Below are 25,674 nucleotides of genomic sequence, written 5' to 3' on the forward strand. Positions count from 1 at the left end.
GCCATGGAAGGTTGGGGGTTTTTTTTCTTTGTTTAAGCTCCCAAACTGAAAGATCAAAACAATACATTCTCCATTGAGGTATTTAACTCCCTTTTAAAAAACATTTGTTGGGAGAAGGAAGTTTGTGGCAGAGTTAACACAAAGGCACAGCCACCATAATGAAAAGTTTTAATTCTGCAGCTAAATACTCCTGCCCTTTATACAGCTGAAATTAACAGTTCTTAACAAATAGTCTTCTACAAAGACATGTGGAATAAGATAGGCAAACAAGTCCAGTTCCTTCCAAATCTTGCCTTGCATAAGTTGCCTGCTTCTACATGAGTTATAATCACAACAAGAAAATACCATGGCTTTTCAAGAGTCAGTCAGAAATAATCAAGTACTACCCCTACTAAACTTGTTTGTGATACAGAGTCAATGGCGATTAACTAAATATTTATTTAGCAGTAAATGATAACCCTGCTCAAAGCTAAGCGTCAACAGTTTTCCATAAAATATTACCAACAGACCTTTATTTACACCCCAGCAGCATACCAACTGTCCTGCCTACCCCACACAACCACCTGTGTGAGTGGCACACTATTCAGCCACAACACATTTAGCACTACTACATGCTCCCATCAGGCTTCACTCTCTTAAAGGTCACAGATCACTTAGATGCACTGCACCTAAGCACATCAGAAAACCAGATCTTCTATGTGAAGCAATACTGTCGACCGAATTCCTGATTTTGTAAGCATATATTTCACTGCTTTATGTAAGTTACAACAGAAACATTTCTCTGAAGCCTTAAAGAGCATAGGTTTATTCTTGTTCTAGCTGTTGACTCTGGTTGAATGAGACTTTTCTCTGCATATACAGGCTGGATGCCAAAACAACAATGATGACTCAAGACACTAACATATTTACGTTTCTGTTCAAGAAGTACAAACAAACATGATTCACTGTGACTATGTATGTCATTAGGTCCTGCATGCTTCAGCCTGAAGTACAAAAACAGTTACGGTAAACTGTGATAAATGGTTCTTCAGCATGTTTAATCAAATGTTTATCATTTCTGTACGTATCTGTTAGAAGCATCTGCTTTGCAAACTCAATGTTGTGCAAACACGAAAGCATGATTTCAAGTGTGGGGCTACTGAGACATTAAGCTTGTTATTAGTGCATCTCTCTCCTATACTTCAAGCTGTTACCCAAATTGTTTCTCTAACAAGGTCAGTGTACCAGGAATTTGCTTTTACAACATCTGAAATAAATGGCTAATATTTGCCTAAATAGATAACGTTTGCAATTAACATGAACTTTCCACAGAATAAAGTGACATAAGTTCGTAAGCATTTAAACAGTGAATACCAGTAACATTTCCACAATAGTTTAAAGATTTCTCAAATTCCCAGCTTGGAAAGTCACTTCCATATTCCAATTAAACACTCTGAAACTAAGGCACATGCCTACTACTACAATCAGAGCTCTGTAAGAGGGATGTTAGAAGGAAAGACCTTTATTTAAAAAAAGCCAAGAAGATACTGGCAGCAGTCAGTCACTGCTATTAAGAGAGCTTTACACATCCACACAAACATGGAAGTATTTTTAATACATGTTTCTTTGGAAACACTTTGTTAATGTTGTCTGTGTGTATATTCAAAAAGACTGAAAGCAGTTTTCAGCCTGGTGAAGTTTAACCCTGGGATAGAACAGAAGACCACAAAAGCTTACATGTTTTGGATTTTATTTCAACCCATAAAAACACCAATTCGGGAAGGGTGACTATATTGCAAATCATCTTTTTTCTCCCTGTTTAAATAACCTGCTGACATACAGGACAGCAAGAGATTGGAAGCTATAATAACGGGTACATGTCACGTATCGCCTTGAAGTTGCTTGTGATACTATCCTATCTGCTGATATAGAATGAAAAGTTTGGAAAAATAGGTGATGAAAGAAGAGTTAAAGAGCTGGATTGCAAACTAATTTTACAACACATTTAAGAAGAGTTTCCAGTCAGGAACAGGCTTTGCTATCCCTCTGTTTATGTACCAACAGTGCCATTTTGTTGCTTGTTGGATTCTATTTTCACCCTTTATCTCTTGGTGGTAGTTATGCCATCTTCCCCTACATGTCAAAACATTCCAAGCTAGAGGTATCTAAGGTCAAGAGAGCACTGCTAAGCATTGATAATGACACCAGTGCTTTATGCTCCATTTCAGAGCACGGTGAAGGCAGCAGGTTATTAGAATTTTACTGACCACAATCTTGGTAAGTAGTTAACATGAGAAAATAAAAACTTTACTTTCTCAATTAAAGTGTTACAATACATTTTAAACATTTTATCTAGTGACCACTTATGAAAAAAATTCACATAATTGGTTAAGTTTATCATCTACAGTGACAGCATTTTGATTTCACACATTACTATTTTATACCAAAACACAAACACAACTTGTTATAAATCAATCTTGGTAACAAACTGGCTAGACTGAAAGTGGCACTCACAGGCACCCTATTTGGACACATCCCCAATTATACACCACAAACAAGAATATTCAACATGTCTGGATATTGCTTAAAAATTAGCTCTTTCACTTAGACACCAGATTTTTTCTTGGGACAAATGCTTTTCTACAGTACTGAACATCAAGACTGAAGGATAGTTCAGAGGTGACAGCATGAAATTGCAAGAAGATAAAATACAATATATTAATCCCTTTACTTCCATCAGTGGAAACTGCCCTGATAAACTGGTAAGTTGAACTGGTTGTTTAACATCCACATAAGCTTTTATGAAGGCAGAAGAGCAATTTTCAGTTTTACTAGCATCACTTCCACTTCCACAATCCAGGCACAACATTTGCTCATTACTCTGGTAAGAGCTGGGAACATAAATACAAAAATGAAGAATAAGTGGTATGTTTTATAATCTAAGCAGTTTAATGACCACAACAAGCGTATTTTAGAGTATTTGGAATGGAAGCTTTTACTTCCCTTTTCCCAGAGGGAACTAGCTCTATCTAGAAACTTCTCCGTATGTTAGCACCATTAACTCTGATCTTTTAAACTATGCCTGCAGTCAAGAGTCAAGTTATTTTTCAGCCTTAATGAAAACTTAATGGCACAACCATCAAAGTTGGATCATAACATACCTCAGTCACACAAAGTATATTTTTGAGTTTGAGAAAGAAACAATTAATCTCCACTCTGCTTCCTTGGTAAACCAGTGTTTACTCTCTGCTCATTCTTGATTTTTTTTGTGCTTGTATTCTCAAGTGTCTGGTGCTTAGTTTGGCTGCATCTTTGCAGACATCAGTCTCCTCACTCTTCTAGCAAGGCAGATGTCAAAGTCCCAAGGTAAAGAAAATTTTGTTCTATTAGATTCAGGTCACAGAACAGGCAGATATTTCTACTTATGGTTGATTAGTCTCAGATGAAATGCTGAATCTTGAATACTTCTTTTCAGTAACATTAAACATTTCTTGCATTTTGAGGATGTTCAAGAGAACTTGTTTCTTTGTTGACTGCTAGCAACTAAAAGAAGGAATTAGGTTGCAACAAGGGTGATTTTTTTTTGCTCACAGATTTAGTGTCCTCTGCAAGGATCCACAGCTAAACACCTGATAGGTTAAAGACACTTTTCCAAGACAAGTGCAATCTCAGCAGAAAATCCATGCTTCTGGAAGGACCATGATCCAAGTTAACAGTGAGTTAAAAAAGCAAGAACAGCCTTGAAACATGTTGGGCAACAGTCATTCATCACCATTAACTGCCACAAAGTATTGGCAGAAGACTGACTCGTTAGTATGGAAATAACAAATACAGTTAAGCCTCAATGACAAGTAAGTTTTCTGACATGTACAATCTAGGAGGCAACCTTCGAGTTTTCTTTCTTTTCTGTCTGGACTTTGAGAGAAAACACCCAAGGGATGATTCTCTACATTTCTTTGCCTGAGAAGAGGGTCATAACATACAGCCAGTAATGTGACTCAACTGTCTCAAAGTTTCAGGGAACCCTACAGTAAGCCTTCGCCAATTCAGTAAGTCTCCTGTATTCAACAAATATACTTTATGGCTCATAATCCTCAAGAGCTACGTTTACAAGCACGTTGTTAAGTCAGAAGCTGCAAGCAAAACTGCCAAAGTTTTCGTACATAAAAATCCATTAAGTTAATTAAGTAAATGTGTTAATGGGTAAACAAAAAAACACAGACAACCAAAAACAATCTCTTTGGAGGTGTATCTAACCTTCTACTAGTAAAAAAAAATCAATGGGCCATGAAATGAGATTGATGAACCTCACATTCTATGTTTAACCCAACTGTTCTTAAACTAAACTGACATAGCCATTTCCTTCTATTGCCACAAGCTATCACCATCCCAGAGGGGAGACAGCTTCACCAGCACTCCTTCTTTCCCCTTCAATTTCACAAAGGTAAGCTGGTTTCTTCAAATTTCATTATTACATTCCTGGAGTTCGGGTATTTGAGCACTGTACTTCAAAAACAGACTACAAACATTCCCAGTGAGTGTACTTTGCGGGCATGATTGACCAAGCGCTTTCATTGCCCACTTTACCAGCTTTAAGAAAAAGAACTGTCTTAATAGAGAACAAGTGACTATGTCCCCTCTCCCACACATTTCTTGTGTGAAATACACAGGCTTCTTACACTCTTTCACAAAATCTGCATCCAGAATTACCTAGGAAAATACTTTTCCAGAACTGAAGTATAAATGCATGCTATGTAAATTTTACATATATATATATTTATATACACACACACAGAGGCTGCAAAATCATTAAGTACTGCTTCAGCTGAAAAGACAGATCCAGAATTACATAAACTGTACTCAGTCTACTGCGTTTCCATTTGATCACACATTACCTTAGAGGATTAAAAAAAAAAAAGGGGGGGGGGGGGGGGGAAGGCTTTTTTTACAAGTTTAATTCCCTCTACGCCCCAGTTGGGCTTGGGTTTGTGTTGGGGTTTTTTGTTGTTGTTTAGTTTGGGGTTTTTCAAGTTAATACAGTAGCAGTGCTGCAGGAAAACAGTTCATATTTCTGAATTTTATTTCTGTTTCATTTAACACTCCACTAAAGATTCAGAAATAGATTTATAGAATAAATTCAGGTGGAAGGAGCCTCTGGAGATTACATGAATCAACCCTGTACTCAAAACAGTTCATGTTTGGTGTCCAAATAAACATAAACAAATCTCTTTTCTCTCTCCACTGCTCACATTTGGATTGGGATACTACAAAGAGAAACCTGTAACAGAATTCTTTGCTGTGACACATTGAACTTCAAGAGCAAAAGAAAATTCCCACCCAGTTTTAGCATAAATATTTTTGTGGCCTTTTCTAGCCATAGCTACAATTTCAGACAGGCATCATCACTTGGAGCAGCTGCATGTCTGGCTTTTTAAAAGGATGAGACAAAACTCCCACAAGCATGGAATGCAATGCATAAAAAGCTGGAAAAAAAAAAAGGCAAAGCCTACCTTAGCTTACACTACAAGCCACAAGTCTGTTTCTTCAGTTCAAAGTACAAACTCTTACTCTTTCCCTAATGCTCCTCCTCCAACTCAATCACACATACAAGAAAAGCTTATATGGCCCATTTTTCCTCAACTGGGAGATACGCTAGGTCTCACACATATTTTGTTAATTACAAAACAGTAATTTAATAAGACAAAACTTATTTTTACAGTAGTATTTTAAGAGTAAACTGGAAGAACTAATTTTGCAGTAATATTCCTGCTCCAATTCCATATAAATAAAAAATATTTCATCACCAGTATCAAAAGTTTTTTTACAAAAATCTTAGCTCCCCCTCACCCAAGTACAACATTAAGTGTCCTATTAACAACTACCTTTGTTAACCTTCATTAATGGACTCAACTAGGCAAAGTAAACCTACATACCATACACACCTATGAGATTATTTCTCACATGAATTTGAACCAATGTATCATCATCCCAATTTCCTTTCCCCCAAAACAGGCAAGAAAAGTAATTGCAATAGTCTTCTATTCTGAAACGAAAAATATTTGCAGGGTGTTCACATATCTGAGTATTCCTGGTACCCAGAGAATCTGCACCAGAAGTCCAGAAGACTACATCACGAATTGACTTACTTACAAAGTTTTTAACAAAGCAGTTTGTGCAGAGAAAGTATCAGCCTTAGGCTTGCTGTCTAGCCATTCATAGATTAATTTCTTTTTGAGTTAAAACCATGATGATCATCAAGGTTACTCAAAACTGTATTGCACATGACCAAGTAATTAAAAAGCATGCTATACATTTTCATCTGAGGAACATCCATGATCAAGTCCATTCTTTATGCAGTAACACCTTTTCAAAGTGTTATTTTCTTCCAGTAACTGGAAACCTTATGATACACTTAGTCTTGTGAGATAGCATGATGGTAAAGCACAAAACCCTTGCTTGTTTTAGAAAATCCTATTCTAAAAATTTCAGCAACTTCAGGAGTAAGTTATCCAGGAAGAGGTATCTCCCACTTCCTTCCAGAAACAGCCTGATTGTCAGCGAAACAGTTAACTAACTATTGAACTACTTTATGACTTCCAATAAAGCACAACTGCTTTGTAAACAGCTCAGCTACACCACCTTTCCCTTTCCCGAAGAAAACTCTAGAAAAAAATCTCAACACCCAGACCACTCAGTGTCATTATTCATGCAAGTAAACTGCAACAAGCAGCAAAACAAATCTGCCATTAATACTAAATGACACTTTGAAGCAGCCAAGCACACCTTGGCATGGATTTGTAGATTGTGCTTAGCGTGCTTTGAAAAAAAAACCAAACAAACAAACCACAAAACACTGTCTCCAGGTTGCTAAGAATGGCATCAACTTAACACATCTGCTTCAGTCAAGTTTCAACCGCAGCTCCAACATTGCCATATTCATTTTTTTCAACAAAAAAACAGAATGTCACAGATCACACAAGGAATTGTGTGGTTTCATAAATTTCTCTGTAAACCCTGTGAGCCTGGTTGATGCATGGTTTGTCTATGTGATGACATTGGCTAAAATATGCTTCCAAATGACTAACCACTCTGGAGAACTTTGCCAACGTTATTGTTTGAGAATAAAGTTATATTCTGTGAAACTTTAAGTCCACATGGGGCTTTATTTCAGAACAGTTTATCCAATCAGCTCCCCACAGCAGACAAACGATTAAATCCCACCATTCCGAGTACTGGAATATTCCTAGCAACTAACAATGTTTACACACAAGAGGTGGACTTTGATTATTACACTGCATTATACTTGTTGCTTCCATGCTGCAGTTCTATAAGAACATTTCTCTAAGTCGTTAGGTGGGAGAAATTATTCAAAAACACGATGGGATAGTTTCTAACTTCATCCAGTATGGTGAATTTGAAAACCTGCTATAGCTCAAAATGGGGATATTTATGAGTAACTAACAGAACAGAGTCCACATTTCTTCTATTAATTACTACAAAATCCAGACTCAGAATCCAGCCGACTACTCCTTTACAGGTCTGTTGCAGAATGCTCAAAACTGCAGAATTAACTGCAGCAAAGCTTTACAGTCCATCCTGTCTGCTTTTAAACATATACTTCCTTTGTGCTTGTTCTGTATACGTGCTGCTTATGAAGTAAGCTCTGTTCAATCACATTTTTAAAGTCGACAAGAAGAGTTACAGAGAAAGAAGATTGTTACAGAGAGATACCAGTAACAGCAGCAGGAGTACTAGGTCTGACACCTTAATAACTTCAAGAACACTGAAAACAGCAACAAAAGCCCCAAAGAAAAGCAAACATGCAGTTTGCATTAGTTTGGTCAGTTTTGTTAACATTCAGTCTATTAAAAAGTATTGAAGTACTCATCAGAAATACAGGTTTCAGATTTAATAACAAAATCAAATCTCCTAGTAGCATGAAATAAGCAAGCTGTTTTTACAGGTACCATAAATGTGACACAGCTACTGTAAATCAACTGCAGCTGGAAGAGAACACCGTATGCCACCGATCCACACACACCCCCCGTCGGAAGAGGCTCTCCTAGTGTCACCAGCTGGCCCCACCGTGAGCCTACACACTCCACCACAGGAGCGGCCGAAACACATTTAAAGACAACAGCTGTGTTTCGGCGGTGGGAGAGAACCACACGCGACAGCAACAAGCTATTACGGTTTATCCCCTCCCAAGTCTCGTCCCTACGACGAGAGACCCACAAATCGGGATGCGGCAACGGAACGGCTCGGAGCATTGCTAGCCGAGGGAAGCCCGCCGCCCCCCGAGGGTCCCGCTCCCCCCTGCGGCTGCGGAAGACACGCCAGCCGCCCTACAACCTACCAAGAGCGGCGCTCCGCCGCGGGATGCCCCGGAGAGCGCTGCCGCGCCTGGGGAACGCCAGGCAGCCCCAGGCCCAGGCCCGGCCCCGACCCCCTCCTCACTCACCTCACAGGCGCGGCCTCCCCACCGCCGAGCCGGCCCGCAGCCGCCGCCCCGACGGGCAGGGCAGGGCCAGGCCCGGCTCCGCAGCACTCACGGCCCCCTGAGCCGCCCGGCAGCCACCGCCACTACCACAACCCACGGCGGGTCACGGTCACCGTCCCCCCACCACCACTGGCGGAAGCGGCGCCAACAGCCCCCGCGCCGCTCCCACAGAGCCGCCTCCCGCACGGGCAATAACAGGAAGGGAGCGGGGCCCTGACCCCGGATGGGGATGGCGCCGCCCGCCGGAAGTGGAACCGCGGCGCGCGCTGGGGAGGGGGAGGGGGAAGGCGGCGGAGGCGGTGGCGGGCAGCGCGCGTGCACCGCCCGGGGGGGCCGGGGGCACGCGGCGGCGGAGGGGCGCGGCGTGACGTCACCGCGCGGTGAAGCGGCCGCCCCGCCCCGCCCGGCCTCGCTCCGGGGCGCGGCCCGCCCCCGTCTTCCGGCCGGGCGGGGCCGCTCCCCCTGGGCGCTCTGCTGCCCCCTAGCGCGGCGGCGGAGCGTGCGCCGCCCTGCCCGCTGCCGCCGGTGCCCCAGGGCGGCGAGGGGGGCCCGGGAAGTGACCCGAGCGGAAGCGAGGGTTCTGGAGGAGAATAACGGGCGCGTCCTTCCCCGGACTGGCGCGCCTCCGTCCCGTTAATTGCTGTAAAGCCATTAACGCCGCCCTGCGCCTGCGGCCGGGCCGGCCGAGCGCTCCCAGCCCCTTCCCCGGGAAGGGGAAGAGGAAACTACCGGAGGTTTCCTGTGCGATCGCTGTAGCGCGTTGCTCGGCAGGAGCGGCCTCCCCGGCAAAGGCCCGGACTGGCCGGAGGGCGAGGGCGGGTGTCAGACGGGCACTGCCGGGCCCACGGGGCCTGGAAGGAGAGCGCTGGGCTGGCTCAGCTTGCGGGGAGCCCATGGGCCACCGCAGGTGAGGAGCGGACTGAGGGGCGACTGGCAGAACGCAGGTGGCGAGTGACCATCAGGACACCTGGGCTCGCCAGGGGCTCCTCAGGGGGTGTTTGTCCCCTCAGTGGAGAGGTGGCACAAGCGGTGGCACCAGGTGTGAACGTGGCGAGGGCAGCGGTCAGTTCTCTCCCTGGGAATGCCCCAGGGCTTGGTGCAGGACCCCATTGCGAAAAAGTCAGGATTTTTTAATAAGGTCTCACAAAAACATGTAACGGTGAGTGGGGCTAACTGATGGATTCCTAGGCAGGCTGGCTGACTGCTACTGTAAAGCCTTGGGGCTGGGGTCAGCTTCCAGTGACTCGTCAGCACCTCCCCGTTCCAATACAACGGGAAGAAACAGGCACTTGGTGGCTTTGGGACCAGGCGGCCCAGCCGCCATGGCGAGGCCTGCACTGCCTCCACGGTGAGGCCTGTGCTTCCCTAACGCTGAGGCCCGCGCTGCTGTCCTTGGTGACTCAAGGAGAATTAACTTCCTTCGGTTACAAACACCATGAGCAAAATGAAGATGTTTCCATATGCAAACCCAGGTCAACTGCTGTTTCTGCTGTCGAAAACTGGTAGTACCAGAAAAAAAATAAATAAATGACTGCACAAAAGTACAACTCAGGGACCAGCCGAGCAGCTCGGTATGTGCAGCGAGCGTTCAACGCCACCGCAGCCCGCGATGCCGAACAGGCCGCCCCAGCGACGGCTTGAGAAGCAGCCGGGCGGACGGGCAGCGCCAGCTCGCCGGCACCAGAGGGGAAAATGATGCCGGGCAACGGCGCGGCAGGGTCACCCGCGGCGGGGCCGGCGCTGCCCCCGGGCCAGCCCCGCCAGGCGGGCAGCGCTCCCCGCCCCGGCCCCGCCGCGCACGGAGGCAGGACCCGCCGCGCTCCCCGCCCCGCCCGCCCCTGCGCTCCGCCGGCCCCGCCCCGCCGCGCTGCGGTCACTTCCTGCAGCTGGTCCCGGTGGCGGCCGCGTCGCCGGCCCCGGCCCTCCTGCCGTCTCGGGCACCGGCTGCGGCCCTGCGGGGGCAAGGTGGCCACGGGCGCCGCGGGGGGCCGGGGCCGCCGCTCGCAGCCCCCGCCGGCGCGGTAGGTGCGGCGGAGGGCGCTGGCGGGGGGTCGGGGCCCGGGCCGCGGGGCGGGGGCCACAGGGGCTGTAGTCGGGCTGGGGGCCGGCTCTGGCGGCTGCGGCGAGGAAGGGGGGTCGCTGTGTTCCTGCCGTTTTTCGGGGGCGCTGAAGCTACTCCGGCGATGCGGTGGTCTGCCTCTGCCTCGCCTTCCTGCCCGTTGTGTTTCTGCGTTGGCCAAAATTGTGTGTTGGTGCCTTAAGTCTTGCTCAGTTGCAGTTATTCCAATGCGGTAGATACCAGGGCTTTTGCGGTTTGGGTTTGTATTGTGGTTTTTTTTTTCTCTTAGATTCCATCAGCAAGACTGCAAGGCATGCAACTTTGCCGGAATGCCTGCTAGGATGCCAGGGTTTGCACCGTGGTTTCTGATACCCCGCTGATGTAAGGGATGATAAATGTTCTCTCTGTCCGGGTCCCTACATAAGTGCCCTCCCCAGCAGAGGGTTGGGGGCCCCTGCACCCTCAGGTGGAATTGCAGGCGATGTGTGTTTGTTTTGGCCTGCTGGCTTCGCTCCCTGCAGCGTTATAAAACGACCCTGCCTTTCAGGGTGAAGCTCTGTAGGCCTAGCCTATGGCTGAAGGTAAACCTTCCTGCAAAGTTAGGTTACGTGGTGTCAGTGTTTCCAGATACAAGTAGATTTGAGAAGAAATTATTCCTGTCTTGAAAGTAAACCCAACCACAAAACCCACAGCTTGTTCATCATTTGTGTAGATTTCTATCACTGTTATTAGTTGCCTCAACCACATGTAAAACTACCTCTGGCAGGAGCACGTGGCACAGAGATTTCTCACTTACAGCCCAGGAGGCTCACGTTGTGTACGTGCCCGCTCCATCAAACGGTGCCAGTTTCCTTTCCCAGAACCATGCTTCTGGCAGCTGGCAGGTTGCTCCCTGGTATCTGTGCCACCGGCAGTGCCTCACTACTACTGGGCTGTGGTACTGTGGGTGTGAAGGCTGGGTCTTCTCCTTCAGTGCTGCTCTTGGGATGCTCCAACCTGGAAGTAGTGAGGAGGGCTGCATGCCTGGCACTGTGCATCCACCTGAAGACAGCTGGCGCGGAGGAAAGTATGTCCTAGCCCACGCAGCACGTAGGAGGAGGCACAGCTGACATCTGAGATGGTGTCTTGAGGCAGAATGTCTCCTCAGCTCACCCTGGCCAGCTGCGGGCCCTTACCCTGCCTCGGGCTGTACTGTTATGAGTCTTTAGTGGTGGAGGTTCCTCATTCTGTTGCTGTTTTGTGCAGTAAGGATTTTACAGCTTCTCGTGTGAAGGGAAAGGAGGCGTTGGAGATGTCCTGTTACCTTTGTTCTGGACAGGGTATCTCTAACGACCAGCAGTGGAGGGTTAAAGGGACATGTAAATGAGCTGAATTTGAGTGATTTTTTTTTTTCTTTTGAATGATGTCTGCAAGAAAGAAATCAACAGAATTTGAGCAATTTTCAGGGATGAAGGATCACTGTTAAAAGAAAATCATAGTTGCATATGCCAAGTCAAGAAGTTCTAGTTTTAAAATTGCCCATGCAGCCTTAATTTTATCTTCAGACTACTACTTACTTTGAGAAACAGTAGATGACCTTACAATTAAAGATTTTCAAAGAATATTACATTATACCTTTTCCCCTGTGGATGCAGTACTGTAAGCACTGTGCCCTGTCTTGTACATGACAAATCCCATTCGTGACAGTTGCATATGGAAGACTCAGTGCAACAAACGCTCATGAAAAATTAAGCAGATGGATCCTGATTGCCATTTACTGTGGATCTCTTTATATTGCTCTGTGAAGTATTTAGCTATAATTTACTCCCATGTTAAGGTAAGAAGCCCATTATGGTAGTGCATTAAAACTTGGAAATTGGATGGCACACTTACCTGCATGCATAGTTGCTCTAAACTGCTCTGATAGGCCTGTGTTATGATGTATTTAACCATCATGAATATGAACGTGTTCCATCTGTAGCCCCACAGAAATTAATTAGACTGTCTGCAGCGTACTAGTTGAGAAACTAAAGGTAGTAAAATCTATGGTAGTTCTGTTTAACCAGGAACACGTATGCTGAAAGTTGGAGAGAAGTTAGGTAACACTGCAGAATTTACGCTGCTGATGGGTGATTTGCACCGCGCCGTTCCTGTGTGTCCTCTTCCTTCTTCGTTGTGGATTCCAGTTTATCTTGTTTCAGTTAGTTTTCATGATACCAGTTTTGATTTTGGTTTTATGGTGATACCATGTTATGTATAGTTCTCATGGAATTTCACGGAGCCTTGGTGGTGAAGGGATATTGAAAAACATGAAAACTCCTGGTGGCTCTATAATAGCCTTAAAAGCTTGTCCCCAAGGCAATGTATGCTGCTCTTTTTTTTTTTTTTTCCCTTGTCTTTTTTTCCTTACCCTCAGTTACTAGTAATATCTGAGCCACCTCCAACCTTGTATTATTCAGAAGTCTGTTTTTAGAGGCAAACATTTCAGAAATGCTTTTGTCACTTGAGCACTTTAGTCCCACAGACTTTCTTTCTTTTTCCTCATTTTTTTTAAATTATTTTTTATTTTTCCTAATTGAATGTAGACCTCCGGGGCCAGACTTTCAGAGGTAATGCAGTACCTAAAAATGCAGGCATCAACTGGGATTTTCCATAGCTTGAGTGTAGCAAGGTATTTATCTCCTGCTAATTTTAGCTGATTGAAAATCCGGAAGTTCTCCCAGGTAAATGCTGTCTGCTTCTCCAGGTTCTTAAATGACTGTGAAGTTAAACTGTTTTCAAAAGCAACTACAGAGCGAAGTTCCTGGGTGGTATTTTGTTTACCTTTCCCTAATTTTCCCAAAGTGTTGTTTTAAACAAATGAACAAAGCCCATAGTGTAAACATGGTTGCTACCAATGCAGCCCTAGCTGGAGGTGATCTGCAAAGGCCAAGATAATGCTTCTCTTGATCCCAGTGTAGCAGCGAGCGGGATTTGTTTTGATAAGAAGCTAATAAGACACTAACGAAAGTAGCTGTGCCTTGATTCATAATATCGCTGCTCCGCATTATTCTAGGAATGTTCATCCAGGCTTTAGATGTGATTTATAAACTTTAATTAAATAAGCCTCTCAGAACCCCTTGTTGGAAATGTAGGGATAGTTCTAAGAACTTGAATTAACGGAGCAATAACTGAATAAAGGTTAATATGGGATAAGCTCTCCATTTTGCAGGAGAAGTTACAGCTTTAAATGTTGCATCGGTTGTAGTTACTGAAGGAAACATGAGAAATAGCTCAAGGTCATTCAACAAGACCATGGAAGAGAGCCCTTGGGAGCTGACTGCGTACAACAAGGTGTGCTCAAGTTGATTCCCACTCTTCTATTTTTACGTGGGAAAAGTTAACTGTAGAGTGTCTTTCCTCAGGAAAGTCTTCATGAGTTTTTGAGGGATGAGTGGGCCTATTTTATACCTACCTATATAAAATAAATCTGCTTCAAAATATTTAGGTTCTTTTTAAGTCATCAGTGGCTGTAATACATTGTACTATTTGTTTAGGTCTTGGAGCGTGAGGTCTTGAAGTGTCAGCTTGTCCTTAGGCTGCTAAGAGAGGAGGTGGCTAACAGTTGTATTCTTCCCATTCCCATTAACACAGCTTTATGTGCTGTGTCTGTTTTAGGTCACGTCTTCTCATGGTCATGGAGCAGGGGGGCGGGCGTGCTTTCAGTCAGGTACTGTGGGTGGTTAGGAATCGTCACCCATCCAGGGTACTGCCATGGGGTGCTAACAACTACATTTCAGACTTCCATTCACTTCTTATACATGTGTCTTGTTAATCTGGCCCTGGTTGTCTGGGATGCTGCCGTTCCTGTGGGGTAAAGTGTTATAAACAGACTTTATCCTGCTTGGCATTGTGAAAAGGCATAGAGCCTAGGAATTTACAAAAGTTGTCTTCTGGATTGTTGATATTTCTGTTAGCACTGCTTATTTCAGCACTTGTGTCTCTCTGGTCTAGATCTGAAGAAGATTCCTCATCCTTCAGAAGTAGCATGCCCACAGTCTTCCTGGCCAATGATTCTTCTACAGCAAGCAGGACTTCTTCCTTATCCTGAGAAGCCTTCATCTCTTCCTATGTCAGTGGCTACAAGGCCAAGAGCCAGCTCACCACTGTCCCCACCAAAATCTCTTGGACTGGGGCCCTCCTTTCATCACACGCAAGAAGAAGAGCTTGCAAAAGTGGTGGAGCAGGACCCTATGCTGGAGGAACTATGTAAGCCTCTGTGCTGTAAGCTTTGCAATGTCACTCTGAATTCAGCACAACAAGCCCAGGCTCACTACCAGGTAAGAAGAGCAGCAGGAGGCACAGCTTTCAGGGCTGCTGCATCTGCAGCCTGCGTAGACACACCTGTGCCAGCACCTGCACTGCCAGCAGCGTTGCCGTGGTGGGACAGAACCAAGTGTAGGCTAACACGTGAGGACTAACTTAGCTTCTCAAGGGGGTTTTGAGTGCTGTGTTGAGGTGGCTGTGCACCAGCAACAGCGTTTGAGTTAGCTCATCTAGAGCTACCTCTGCACCGTGTAATGGACTGAAACTGCTCTGTAGACATATCTTCACCTTACCTGATTTTTCTGGCCATCCAGACATGCTGCAGTGCTTAAATTCAAGGTGTCATCACTGGAGCGTTTTGCAAAAGCATTGTTCACAGGAACAGAGAAGTAGTACCAAGATGGCTTGGGTGAAAAAGCAACACTTCTGATTTTTTTTTCCTTTGTTTTATGCAATTTGTTTTTCACCTCTACACTCTTCCAATAAAATTGAACTTCTCTTTCCATAGACATGATTTGGTAAGGCCTGGACGGATGTTTTCTGCTGGATCCAGCTGTGCCATTTGGAAAGGGGACTGCTGCAATGTGCTTATCGCAGTCTCTTTTCTGAGGTTATGCACACCACTGATCTGGTGGGGGCATTTATACAAATGCTTTCATCAGCTCAGACCAAATTAATTTTATTCAAGTTGATCTGGTTGACCTGTCTGAAATAGGTTAGGGACTATTTGCATATGCTTCTCTGCTGAGAGATCAAATGTGTCAGTCTTGCATTACCCCATTTTACTAGCACCCTCTCTGCCTAGTGCTGTATTTGTGTGAAATGTGGAGATAGTGACTTTCTCCACCAGTGAACCCAGAGGAGTGGTTGTCTGTATCCTTAGGACACAAGACTCAGATCTCAGATTTGCTGTTGGCCCTGAAAAAGTGGTATCCTGCCAGTGAAGGGGTAGGTTGAATTAGTGTTACACTTTAATGTCTGGTTACTGCAGTATTTCTGCCATGAGGGGACAGAAGTTTATAGTACAGAACTTGCATGTATGCCTTACTATGTATCCACAATGCATATACATACTGTCATGTAGCTCTGTTGGGTTTTCAGAATACACAAAAAAGAACTATAGTATAAGTTTTCCAAGAGAAAATAAAATATGAAGCAAGGTTTTTTACTTTCAGTCTCGTGTTTTTAGCTCATGCTTGCAATCTCATGAAGAAGTAAGTGTGTGTGTGTTCAGGCTTATCAAAAACATATAGAAAGCACTTAATCTTTCATGTTTAAAATACAAAATACTGTCTTCAAGTAAAATGGAAATAGATTGTGGAACTAACTGTAATCTTACTGATTTGAGAAAATCAGTTGAAAGTGAGGCCCAGTGACGCTAGGTGAGGAGCATTTTGGAGGGGGATGCCAGCATCTCTCAAGTTCAGAGCTGTTATTTTCTGAGTCACAGCTCCTTACCTGAGGTGCTGTCTTCATGTCCATTTCTCATTTTGGTGTCTGGATACTTTTTCTTTCAGTGTAAGATACTGTTATTAGGGCAGTGATTAATCTCTGTTCTCTTTCCAGGGTAAAAACCACAGTAAGAAACTCCGAAATTACTATGCTGCCAATAGCTGTCCAGCACCTGCCAGGATGAGCAATTCAGTTGAGCCTGCCCCAGCTCAGGTTGTCTCCCTTCCAACTCAGGTAAGGCATGGGAAGATGACTGAGATCATGCTGCTTGCTTGTCACCTAACCCCCAACAAGGATAACTAGATCTCATGCTTTGAGGATTACCACAAGTGTTGGGAAAGAATTTTCCTTGTGGTGGCACAGGATGGTGGAAATGGCTTGTTGTGAGCTGTTTGCTTTCCTTTGAAGATGCAGATATTGATCTGCCCTTGCAGCAGAATATTAGACTTGAAATGTTCTATTTCTGCATGGCAAATACTTTGATTCCTAGGTAAGTCTGATGTGCTGCTGATTGTGGTGGTTTAAGGGCAGGTATAAAATAGCATTGTTGGAGCTGGATTTGGACATGAGGGTGTGGCATTCACTCTGCACAGTCATCCCTCCAGTGTGTGAGGGAAGCCTACCTGGAAAAAGTGCTTAGGTGCTGCTATGGCCATTGCCCCGGGCTGTTAGCTAACTCTCTTGTTTTCCCTTTTGAAGTGCTCCTTCCTGTGTGTAGGGTGAAGGGATTGTTCCTTCAGTGATCCAGATTAACTCTGTCTTGGGCACATTAGAGGCAAAAGAAGTGATTTTTGCTTTCTTTTCTAGAATTCATCACTTCTCATTGTCATGGGACTTAACAGCTAACCTGGCTTTTGCAAGTGACTGTGCAGGGAACCACAGCTGAGCCGCAGGGATTGAAGCTGTGCCTGTCGTTTCCCAAAGCATCAGCCTGTGTTGTCTGTAGAAAAGCAAAGAGCGTTTGCCATAAGTGGCAGATAGTTATTCACGTTGTCGGAGCCACCAGTGGGAGACTCAGTCCCATGTAAAATGCCTTTGCAGCTCACAGAACTGAATCGAGATGGTGTGGGGTCCAGTCCTAAGTAGTGGGATGCGAGTCCTATACCTGCTGGGGTATCTGATGTGGTTTTTAATGGAGAAAATGGTCCGTGGCAATAAAAAGACCACTCTGGGGCTGTGCGAGGATTCATGTAATGTAGAAGTCAGAACTGTGGGTGTGTCTGTGTCTATAAGCTTGAACAGTGACAAAGGAGACATGAAAGAAACTCGACTTGGCAAGTGCCACAGTGACACGGCTGTATGATTCACTGCTGCCGCACTGTTTACAGAGCGCTTTTCTCTGGATGATACACACTGAGGAGACACGGTTGCTGCTCTGATCGGTCTGTGGTCTGCCTAGACAGTCAAGGTATCCTTCATATGGCAGGAGCTACTCTTGTGAGGCTGGGTCCTTCCTTTGAAGTCTTGATCCAGATGTCCTCCTACCTGAAGGGTACGGGTCAGAGGTTTGGCAGCTCAGCTATTGGTTTTTTTTATCTCTTAGTGTGGTCAGGGTGCTGTGTGCAGACAGGGTGCTGTGGAGAGGTTAGGTACATTGTAAATAGGAGAGAGGAGCACTTTTACCTTTCGGTGGATCTTCCTCAGTGTGAAAGTCATTGCTCATCAGTTCCCAGCAGTCAGGGGCAGAGGAGTTAGAGCTGTGAAGTAAACAAGCCTCTGTAGCTATTGCAGAGGTACAAGGTGTGTGTTCAAATTGCTTTCTTCTCCGTCTGAGGCCAGGGCTTTGCCTAGGTCTCAAGGAATTTGCAGGTTCTCCTGGAGGCTGAGGCAGGGATAATGAAGTTCTGGTAAGAATGCTTTGAGAAGAACTTGAGAGTGTCCTAATCCATATGTTCTAATTCCGGCTGGCTTGCTGCCTGATGAAGATACTGGTCTCACTCCCTGTGATTCAAATATTTCAATGATTTAACCTTCTTGTGTTTCACATGCTGTCTCTCCCTTTGCTGCTAGATGGGATCAAGTAAACCAGGTGGCAGAGTGATCTTGGCCACAGAGAATGATTACTGCAAGCTTTGTGATGCCTCGTTTAGTTCTCCGGCTGTGGCACAGGCTCACTACCAAGGGAAAAATCACGCCAAACGGCTGCGTCTTGCAGAAGCACAGAATAACTCATTCTCGTAGGTATTGTTCAACTTCACGCTCAGGCTGAAAGCATGTGGCAGTGTCTCTGGCAGTCTTTTTCTCAGAAAACTCTGAATTGCAACTGTTCGTATTTGTTTAATCTTCAGGGATGCATCAGAACTAGGCAAACGAAGGGCAAGGAAAGAAGGGAATGAATATAAGATGGTGCAGAGCAGAAGAAATATGTATACAGTTCAGAACAACACAGGTAACTGCAAGCTTGCATCTGTTCTATAGTTGGAATAGTAATAATAAACAGTCTTGTTTTTCTTTTGTTTCTGAGGTCTGTTTTAGCAGAAACAGGTTGTGAAAGGAGCTGGTCCTAGCTCTGCTGATGCTTCTTCATGTCTGCATGTTTTTTCCCAGCTGCTAAAGTTGCTTTGTTTTGTCAGCCTGCTTGTTAGTTTGGTTTCTCAGTTTGTAACTTAATTTACCATCTGCCTGTCTCTAAGGCCGCTCTAAGTGGTGACAATTTTCCTGTTTTATTTTCTTGGCAAGTGGCCAGGTGCTTTGACTCCTACTGTAGCACATCAACCTGTACTTGCACTTTCATGACCAGAATGAGACAGCATGTTAGCCTCCCTCTAAGACCATCTGTTCCTAGAGTGTAGTCCTTCCTCAGGTGTTAGATACCAGCTTTGCCTCTACTATGATTTAAAGTGTGTTTATATATGTGTCCAGCCCAGTATCTGTTTCTCTTCTTCATTTTAAGTTGTGTTATGGGCACGTTAGCTGAAAACCTGGTTCCTGGTGAAGCTTGGTTTAATAGTGTCATTCTAACCACTGCCATGTGGAAAAGATAAATCCTTTAAAGTTGTATTAAATATTGTTTTGTGATAATTTTACATGGAGGCAGGTTATTGTATTCAAAAGACTGTTCTAATTCTGGAATTGGAAGATTAAGAAAAAAAATGAATTAGCACTTAAATGATTAGATTCCTAATTTTCAGAGCCCTATTGGTTCTTAATAAGACTGGGGCATTAAGCCCACTCTACTGCTCTGGAAAATACCAGCAAGTTTTGCTCCCCTCTGTGCTACACCCTCGCAAATCTGGATGTCAGCAGGGAAGTTGCGTGGGAAAATAAGATTCAGGCTAACCAGTTAAAGAAGCTAATCTTTGGCTACTTTTTAATCATTAGTTGGACTTGGAAGTTGTCACTGAGCTGCCTCAAGGTTTTCTTTCTTATAGATAAAACAGGCTTTTCTGTTGACTCCTCAGGTCCCTACTTCAATCCCCGCTCACGCCAGAGGATTCCTCGGGATCTGGCCATGTGTGTCACCCCCAGCGGCCAGTTCTACTGCTCCATGTGCAACGCCGGGGCCAGCGAGGAGATGGAGTTCAGACAACACTTAGAAAGCAAACAGCATAAAAGCAAGGTGTCCGAACAGCGGTATAGGAATGAGATGGAGAACCTAGGCTACGTACAATGACGCGCCACCCGTGGCAGTAGTTTGCAAATAGAGCAGCTTGTCTCTCGCCTGCTGTTTGCCACATGCCCTGCTTTGTGCTCCATTTGGTAGGAGTATGCTCTCGAGCTATACATGTAACACCTGCAAACTTAATGGTATGGTTAGATTTTCTTTCTATCATAGTTGGCAGGATGACGCTGTGCAGGACATGAAGTGTTTTTGATGTTTGTTTGCTAATTTTCTAAGGCTCTTCATTGCATTGAGTGCCGGGGAGGACTTTGTCTTCTCCCCAGCCTTCTGCATGAATATGCAAAGCCCAAGAAGTGCTGGGAACTTCTGTGGTTCTACCACACAGGTGGACCATGTGCAAAGCCCACTCCCCTTTTTGCACACCACAGAGCAGTGCTCCAGAATGCCTCCCTACAGCACACTGAATCTCTGTGCAGCTTGTAAAAGAGGAGCAGGAATGGGGCCTGTGAAGGTGTGAAGTAGGTGGTGCACTTGTCCACAAATTGCTGCCTGTGGCCCCCATTACAGCCCAGAGTAGGTTCTTTCCAATCTTTGTAGAAAGGCTGTGCTACCTCTCCTCCTTGGAGGGTCTTGCCTCTTACCGCTTCCTCTGCAATGCAGATTTCATTCTGAACATCTGACATTGGATATCAGCTGATTAGCCCCATTCAGAAATACTCTCTTCTACCAGTTAACAATGAAAAAAAATTCTCAGTGTTGTTGGCTGGGCACCTTAATGCACCATGGGTGTAGCTCATCTCCCTGAAGAGAGTCTGTGGGGATCTCAGTGGCTTAATGATGCGAGTTGGAAAGCAAACCTGGTCAGATGAGACGTGTTCTGCCTTAGACCGAGTAGGGTTAAGAACAGGTTGGAAGGAGCTGTCAGCTGTAATTTCTTTGCATACTGGTGTAGAAGAGAGCAAGTGTTGAGTCTCTGGCCTGAAGCTTTATTGCTCTGGGAGAGCAGGGCTGCCCAGACCTTGGGGAGCAGATGTCGGTGTGTCCCACTTCCATGCCTTTCCCTGGAGAAAGCCCGACGGGTGTTATAGAGGAGAGCGGAAATGCTCCTTTGGACTAGAGCTACCGATATTGAATGAATTTTTTCCCCTTTTTCTTTTCCCTTCTCAGGATGGGTTTTAATTCCATTCCTTGATGTGAACTTCACTGTTTTAGGGACCATCAGAAGTCTAAAGTTAGGTAGGAAGTGAATGTCAAGGATGACGGTTGTTTGAATAACAGCTTTTTGGCCAGACCGAAGTATTTATGAAATTTGTTAAGCAGCTTTGTAAGCGTACACAAACCCAAAGTGGGGGTGTGTCTCTTGATTTTCCTTAGCAAAAGCAGAAAGGGGATAAAGAGCAGAAGTAGGGCTGACATTTATTTTTCCGCTCATTTGGGTAGATGTGAGGAGCTGTGATTGGAATCCAGTTCACAGTGTTTCTAAAACATTGGCTTCAGTGGCAAGTGCAGCATGTTTGTAAAGTCTGTTGGACCCGATTCACCACGGCGCTGCTGCAGCTGTACGCTGGTATAGCTTCTTTGACTTCAGTGGCAGGTGCAGAGAGGGGATAAAGGAAGCATCATGGCTTGTCTGTCACTCCTCTCTAGGCAGTACGTTGAACGAGGTGCAGCTCCTTTGGTTTCAGTAGCATTTTACCAGGGATAAATTTTACCTAGTGCATAATGTTGAAGGTAGCTCCTCCACCTCCTTATTTTTGCCATTCTGATCTTGCCTCTTGCATTCCAGAAGGACTTTCTGCTTGCCTTAAAAAACAAAAAAAATGAGTAAACTAACAAAAAATCCAGATAGTTTTAATTCATCTCTTTAGTCCATCTCAGAAAGGTTTGTTGCACTTGGCTGCTCCTCAGAAATAGAGTATTGTTATCTTTAGCTATCTGACCATCAGGTAGCCATGCAACCTTAATGCGGCCTTCCTAAATCTAGGCAAGGTAAGCTCTTGCACAGTAGTCGAAAATAGCCCCCTACATCATTCCATGCTGATCCTTGCCCTGCAGATACAAGGAGTGCAATGGACATCCTCTTGAATGGGATTCCCTCCCCTCCTTTGTGCAAAGTCCACTTAAATAGGGTTTGTGCGCTGGCGCACGTTAGAAGGTAGGAGGACAGGTGCCCGGGTTGCAAAGAACTAACTGAGCAGTTTTGATGGCCTGTAAGTCTGTTTCTTCTGTGCTTTCGTGCCCCTGGCTCACCCTCTGTGTAGCCTTGAAGAACATTCCCCTTGCAAAAATCTGTCGTCAGCCTTTTCCCTTCATCTTTTGCAGTCAAAGAAGGGCTCTGGTTTTCTCTTTGTGTTCTGTCTTTTGTTTTGCTAGCCTGACACCACTGTGTAGGGACAGAGGGGGTTGGATGAGCCTTACCACGGTGTGCTTCGCTGGAGTGATCCCTACATTATGGTTAGACATTCCTCTTGCTGTAAATGAAAGCATGGCATTTCTCATAGGCTGCAATTAGTAGCAGAAAACCACCACTTTGTGACAGATGAGCTGGAGGAGCTGTAGGTACTGGTGTTGTCTAGCTTATTGCTAGGGCCAAGAAGGCATTTTTGCTTGCTTTCATGTGTCCCCACAATGAACTGTTCGCTACTTTGCTTTGGCTGTTGCATCTGCTCCCAGCCCAGCAATCTGCTCCTCATTTGGCATTTCCAGTGACTGCCAAAGGTGTCAAAACACAGTTTGCTCCATGTGGTGTTCCCTCCTGGTGACAGCTGGTACAAGGCGCCACAGCATACCAGTGTGCTGGTGTGTTTGGGGCGGTGTGAGAGGGAGGTGCAGGGAGCTGTTCCTGCAGGCTCCTCTCCGCGCAGGGCTGAGTTCCGTTTTGAGGAATGGCTTGAGTCTGCCCTGAACAGGGAGGCCTGTATCTGCTTTGTTTCATTCAAGGGAGCACAACAAGTGAATGTTGTCACCCTGAGAATTTCAAAGCGGTGGGTTATACAGCAGGTACAAAGCAGACAGTGGAACTGAAGCAACAAGAGGAGGACAGGTTTCCTACATGGGAGGGAAGATATTTCTTGCTGGGAGAAGCAGCTGAGACTCACTTTGTCCCAGTGCTCTGTTGCGGCCGTTCCCTAGAAGTGATCAAAACCTTCCTCTCCCTCTTCAGCATTGCTAAACAGTTTGTGATCTTCCTGCTCTGCCTCTAGCGTAGAAGATTGTTGACTGCAAAGAGAAAACACCACACCTCACACGAATATCATTAGGGTTCAGGAGGATCCAAACTCATACTTGCCAGCATGAGAAACTGAGTGGATCCTGATTTTATTTTTTTTCGTGAAAGCTGTTCTCCAAATCAGTGTTCAAAACACGTATTGAAAACGCATCCTGGCCAAACCCTATTTGATGTAGATGGGCTGGAGAGAATACTGTACAGCTGTAGTACCATTTTCCAGGCCCAATAAGTCTTTTTCTTATGTTAAACAAAGTACCAAACCCAAGAAACAGGACTTCTGTGAAGCTGTCTCATTGGCCAGTAGGTTAATGACCTTTGCTGCTAGAAACAAAACATAAATCAATGTGTTCATATTTATTTTACTATGCTGACCACTAATTGATTTGTTAATATTTAAGGCATTATTCTGTAGGTTGTTTTTGTTTAAGTGGAAAATTCTACATCGCACTTTGCTTTTGGATCAGAACAGGTATTTATTATATTTGTGAAAATGTTTTCCCTCCCACATATGTATTATTTTCTTTCCCTGGATAAAAAAAAACAAAAAAACCCAACCAAACCAAAATCCAAACAACAAAACCCACCCCAAAACCAACGAAATCCCCAAATCCAACCGATAGATCATCTTTGCGTTTTTTTCATGCCCAACCAAATAGGTATTTCCTTGCAACTCACTCTTAAATGTTGATTTCTAAATTATTATTTTTTCCCTTGCAATGGTTCCTTTGGTAATTTGGGGTGATATTTTTAGACACACATAAAGTTCATACTACATTTAAGCATTTCTTTTACGACAAGGAAGTAAACTGTGGAATCCATGTATTTGTGAGGAGTATGAAAGTGATACTATTTTGTTTGTGTTAAGCATTAGCTGTTATTTTGCATTCTGCACTAATGAGTAAATGTGTTACAATCTTGCCTAACATTGGTCTATTTTTGACTTTTTGCTTTCTTCATGTACATCAAAAGGAACCCTGAAAACTTCTGTGGAGTTGCTTAGGATGGTCATCAGTGTAACAAAATGCAGATTATTTTTTTTTCTGTAAAGCTTCTTGTCTTTTTTCCTTTTCTAGATGCCCATTATAGGGCATTCGAAGGGAAGGCTATTTCCATAAGCACGGATTCATATTTTAGCTTACTAATGCATGACGTCCTTTTGCTACTTTACTTAAGTAATACTCTCACCGTAACTAATGGGAATCTTGCCCAAGTCAGGAGTAAATGAAACACCCTAGCTAAATATATTATGTTGGCTAGGGCCAGGCAAGGTACATTGCTGAGATTTGTCTCCGACTCCTATGTTTGGGTTGCAACACTCTTAAGGTTTTGCTTTTTGAGGAATGTGTATCTGGTTCTGCAAGGATTTGGTCTTGTTCGAGCTAGAATAGTTTGAAGTACATTGACTTTAGCTGAGTAGGAGCAAGCCTTGAAACCCTTCAGGAATTTCATACTGCTGATGTTTTCTCATGTATGTGGTTTTTGTTCTGTGTTTTTTCTTAAATTTTGCAACCTTATATACAAGGATGCTCTGAATGAGATGGACATCTGTTGCTGATTATGGAAAAACAAATGCCATGGTTGCCAAAGGATTAGCAGAAAATGGAGACGTATGGACATTTGAAGTTTAGTTTCTTTGAAGTTAGCGGCTAAGCTCCTGTTGTTTTGAGCTGGGCTGGCTTCATTGCCCTCTGCATAAAGTTGGAAGTGAAAATAAAATCCACTTTGAAATAAATGTGGTCAAACAGTAGTTCTGGGAATCTCTCCTTTAAAGAATGTATCACAACTAAAACTGTATCTTTTTTTCCTGAAGTATCTGCAGGTAAAGGCAGGACTGTGGATTTTTAAAAATCAAATCAGTTTTTCAGTCTGTGTTTTACAGGGGAAAAATTATTTGATTTAATTTCCTTCTGCATCTGTCCAGCAATATCATTTGCAAGTGCTTTGAATGTGTTTCATCTGGAGCTTTCTTGTCAGGTTGGTTTTGTACATTTATCCTTATTTTCTTTATATTGTACTGACCCTCATGGGGAAATACTTGATGAAAATGATTTTTTTTTTCTTCTTCTTCAGTATATAATAAATCATCTTGCTCTTATCACAGCCTTAGTCTTTGGTATTGCTACTGCTTGTGATATGGCTGGACTGTGCATGACTGAATTGATTTTAGCCTAGCATTGAGTGTAACTACATGAATAGTATGTTTTAATACTGATAAAAAGAGTATAGTTCAGTGTCGATTTTGTTGCTCTGGAGGGAGGTCAGTGTGCTTTCAACTATTAGTGAAAGCCAGCTGAGTTCTCCCTCTGAGCTGTGTTGGCTTCAGGAGGGGTTGGGAGTGCTCAGCATCTGACAGGATGGGAATCAGAAGGTACGGGAAGGGCTCTGTTTCTGGCTGTGCTTTCCCCTTACGTAGACATCACAAGCTCTGCAACAGCCCCAGGCTGAACCATGAACTGATTTTCAACTCTGGCTGTAAAAAGGTGGGGACAAGCTGAGCCTGATACTTACATTTGCACATTTTTTGCCAGCGTGCTCTTTCCTCCTTTCATTACTTGAGGGCTCCAGAGGAGCATATGCTTATGCAGCATCAATGACTTTCCAAACAGAAA

The 25,674-nt window shown here is 44.4% G+C and overlaps 2 protein-coding genes across 6 annotated transcripts in view; one reads left to right on the forward strand and one right to left on the reverse strand.

Moving 5' to 3' along the window:
- The window catches only part of PIK3CA (phosphatidylinositol-4,5-bisphosphate 3-kinase catalytic subunit alpha), a 44,953-nt gene extending 36,239 nt beyond the window's left edge, over nt 1-8,714 (reverse strand). Inside the window, exon 1 of the mRNA XM_040613369.1 lies at nt 8,441-8,714. The gene's annotated coding sequence lies outside the window, so the exon portion shown is untranslated. The remainder of the gene's footprint in view (nt 1-8,440) is intronic.
- A 1,640-nt stretch (nt 8,715-10,354) lies between these two features.
- Nucleotides 10,355-25,160, forward strand: ZMAT3 (zinc finger matrin-type 3). 5 transcript variants are annotated; one of them, XM_040612817.1, is made up of 7 exons: nt 10,355-10,500; nt 10,828-13,850; nt 14,511-14,836; nt 16,389-16,508; nt 18,285-18,451; nt 18,563-18,663; nt 19,676-25,160. In XM_040612817.1, the coding sequence occupies exons 3-7, from the start codon at nt 14,567-14,569 to the stop codon at nt 19,885-19,887; spliced, it is 870 nt and encodes a 289-aa protein (XP_040468751.1). In that variant the 5' UTR covers nt 10,355-10,500; nt 10,828-13,850; nt 14,511-14,566; the 3' UTR covers nt 19,888-25,160. The 5 variants fall into 5 exon arrangements, with proteins under 5 accessions (XP_040468751.1, XP_040468753.1, XP_040468752.1 ...); XM_040612819.1 differs by having other exon boundaries at nt 10,828-10,919; XM_040612818.1 differs by lacking the exon at nt 10,828-13,850 and having other exon boundaries at nt 10,355-10,504.
- The last annotated feature ends 514 nt before the right edge of the window (nt 25,161-25,674 follow it).

This window comes from Falco naumanni, chromosome 13 (assembly GCF_017639655.2).
Source record: "Falco naumanni isolate bFalNau1 chromosome 13, bFalNau1.pat, whole genome shotgun sequence".
In the NCBI taxonomy this organism is placed as follows: domain Eukaryota; kingdom Metazoa; phylum Chordata; class Aves; order Falconiformes; family Falconidae; genus Falco; species Falco naumanni.

Excerpts from the sequence above, each read along its gene's own strand:
- ZMAT3 (XM_040612818.1), top strand. The coding sequence starts at position 14,567 with ATGATTCTTCTACAGCAAGCAGGACTTCTTCCTTATCCTGAGAAGCCT. Across the intron at positions 16,509-18,284 it reads TTGTCTCCCTTCCAACTCAG|ATGGGATCAAGTAAACCAGG; the intron begins GTAAGGCATGGG and ends CTTTGCTGCTAG. Across the intron at positions 18,452-18,562 it reads GCACAGAATAACTCATTCTC|GGATGCATCAGAACTAGGCA; the intron begins GTAGGTATTGTT and ends TTTAATCTTCAG.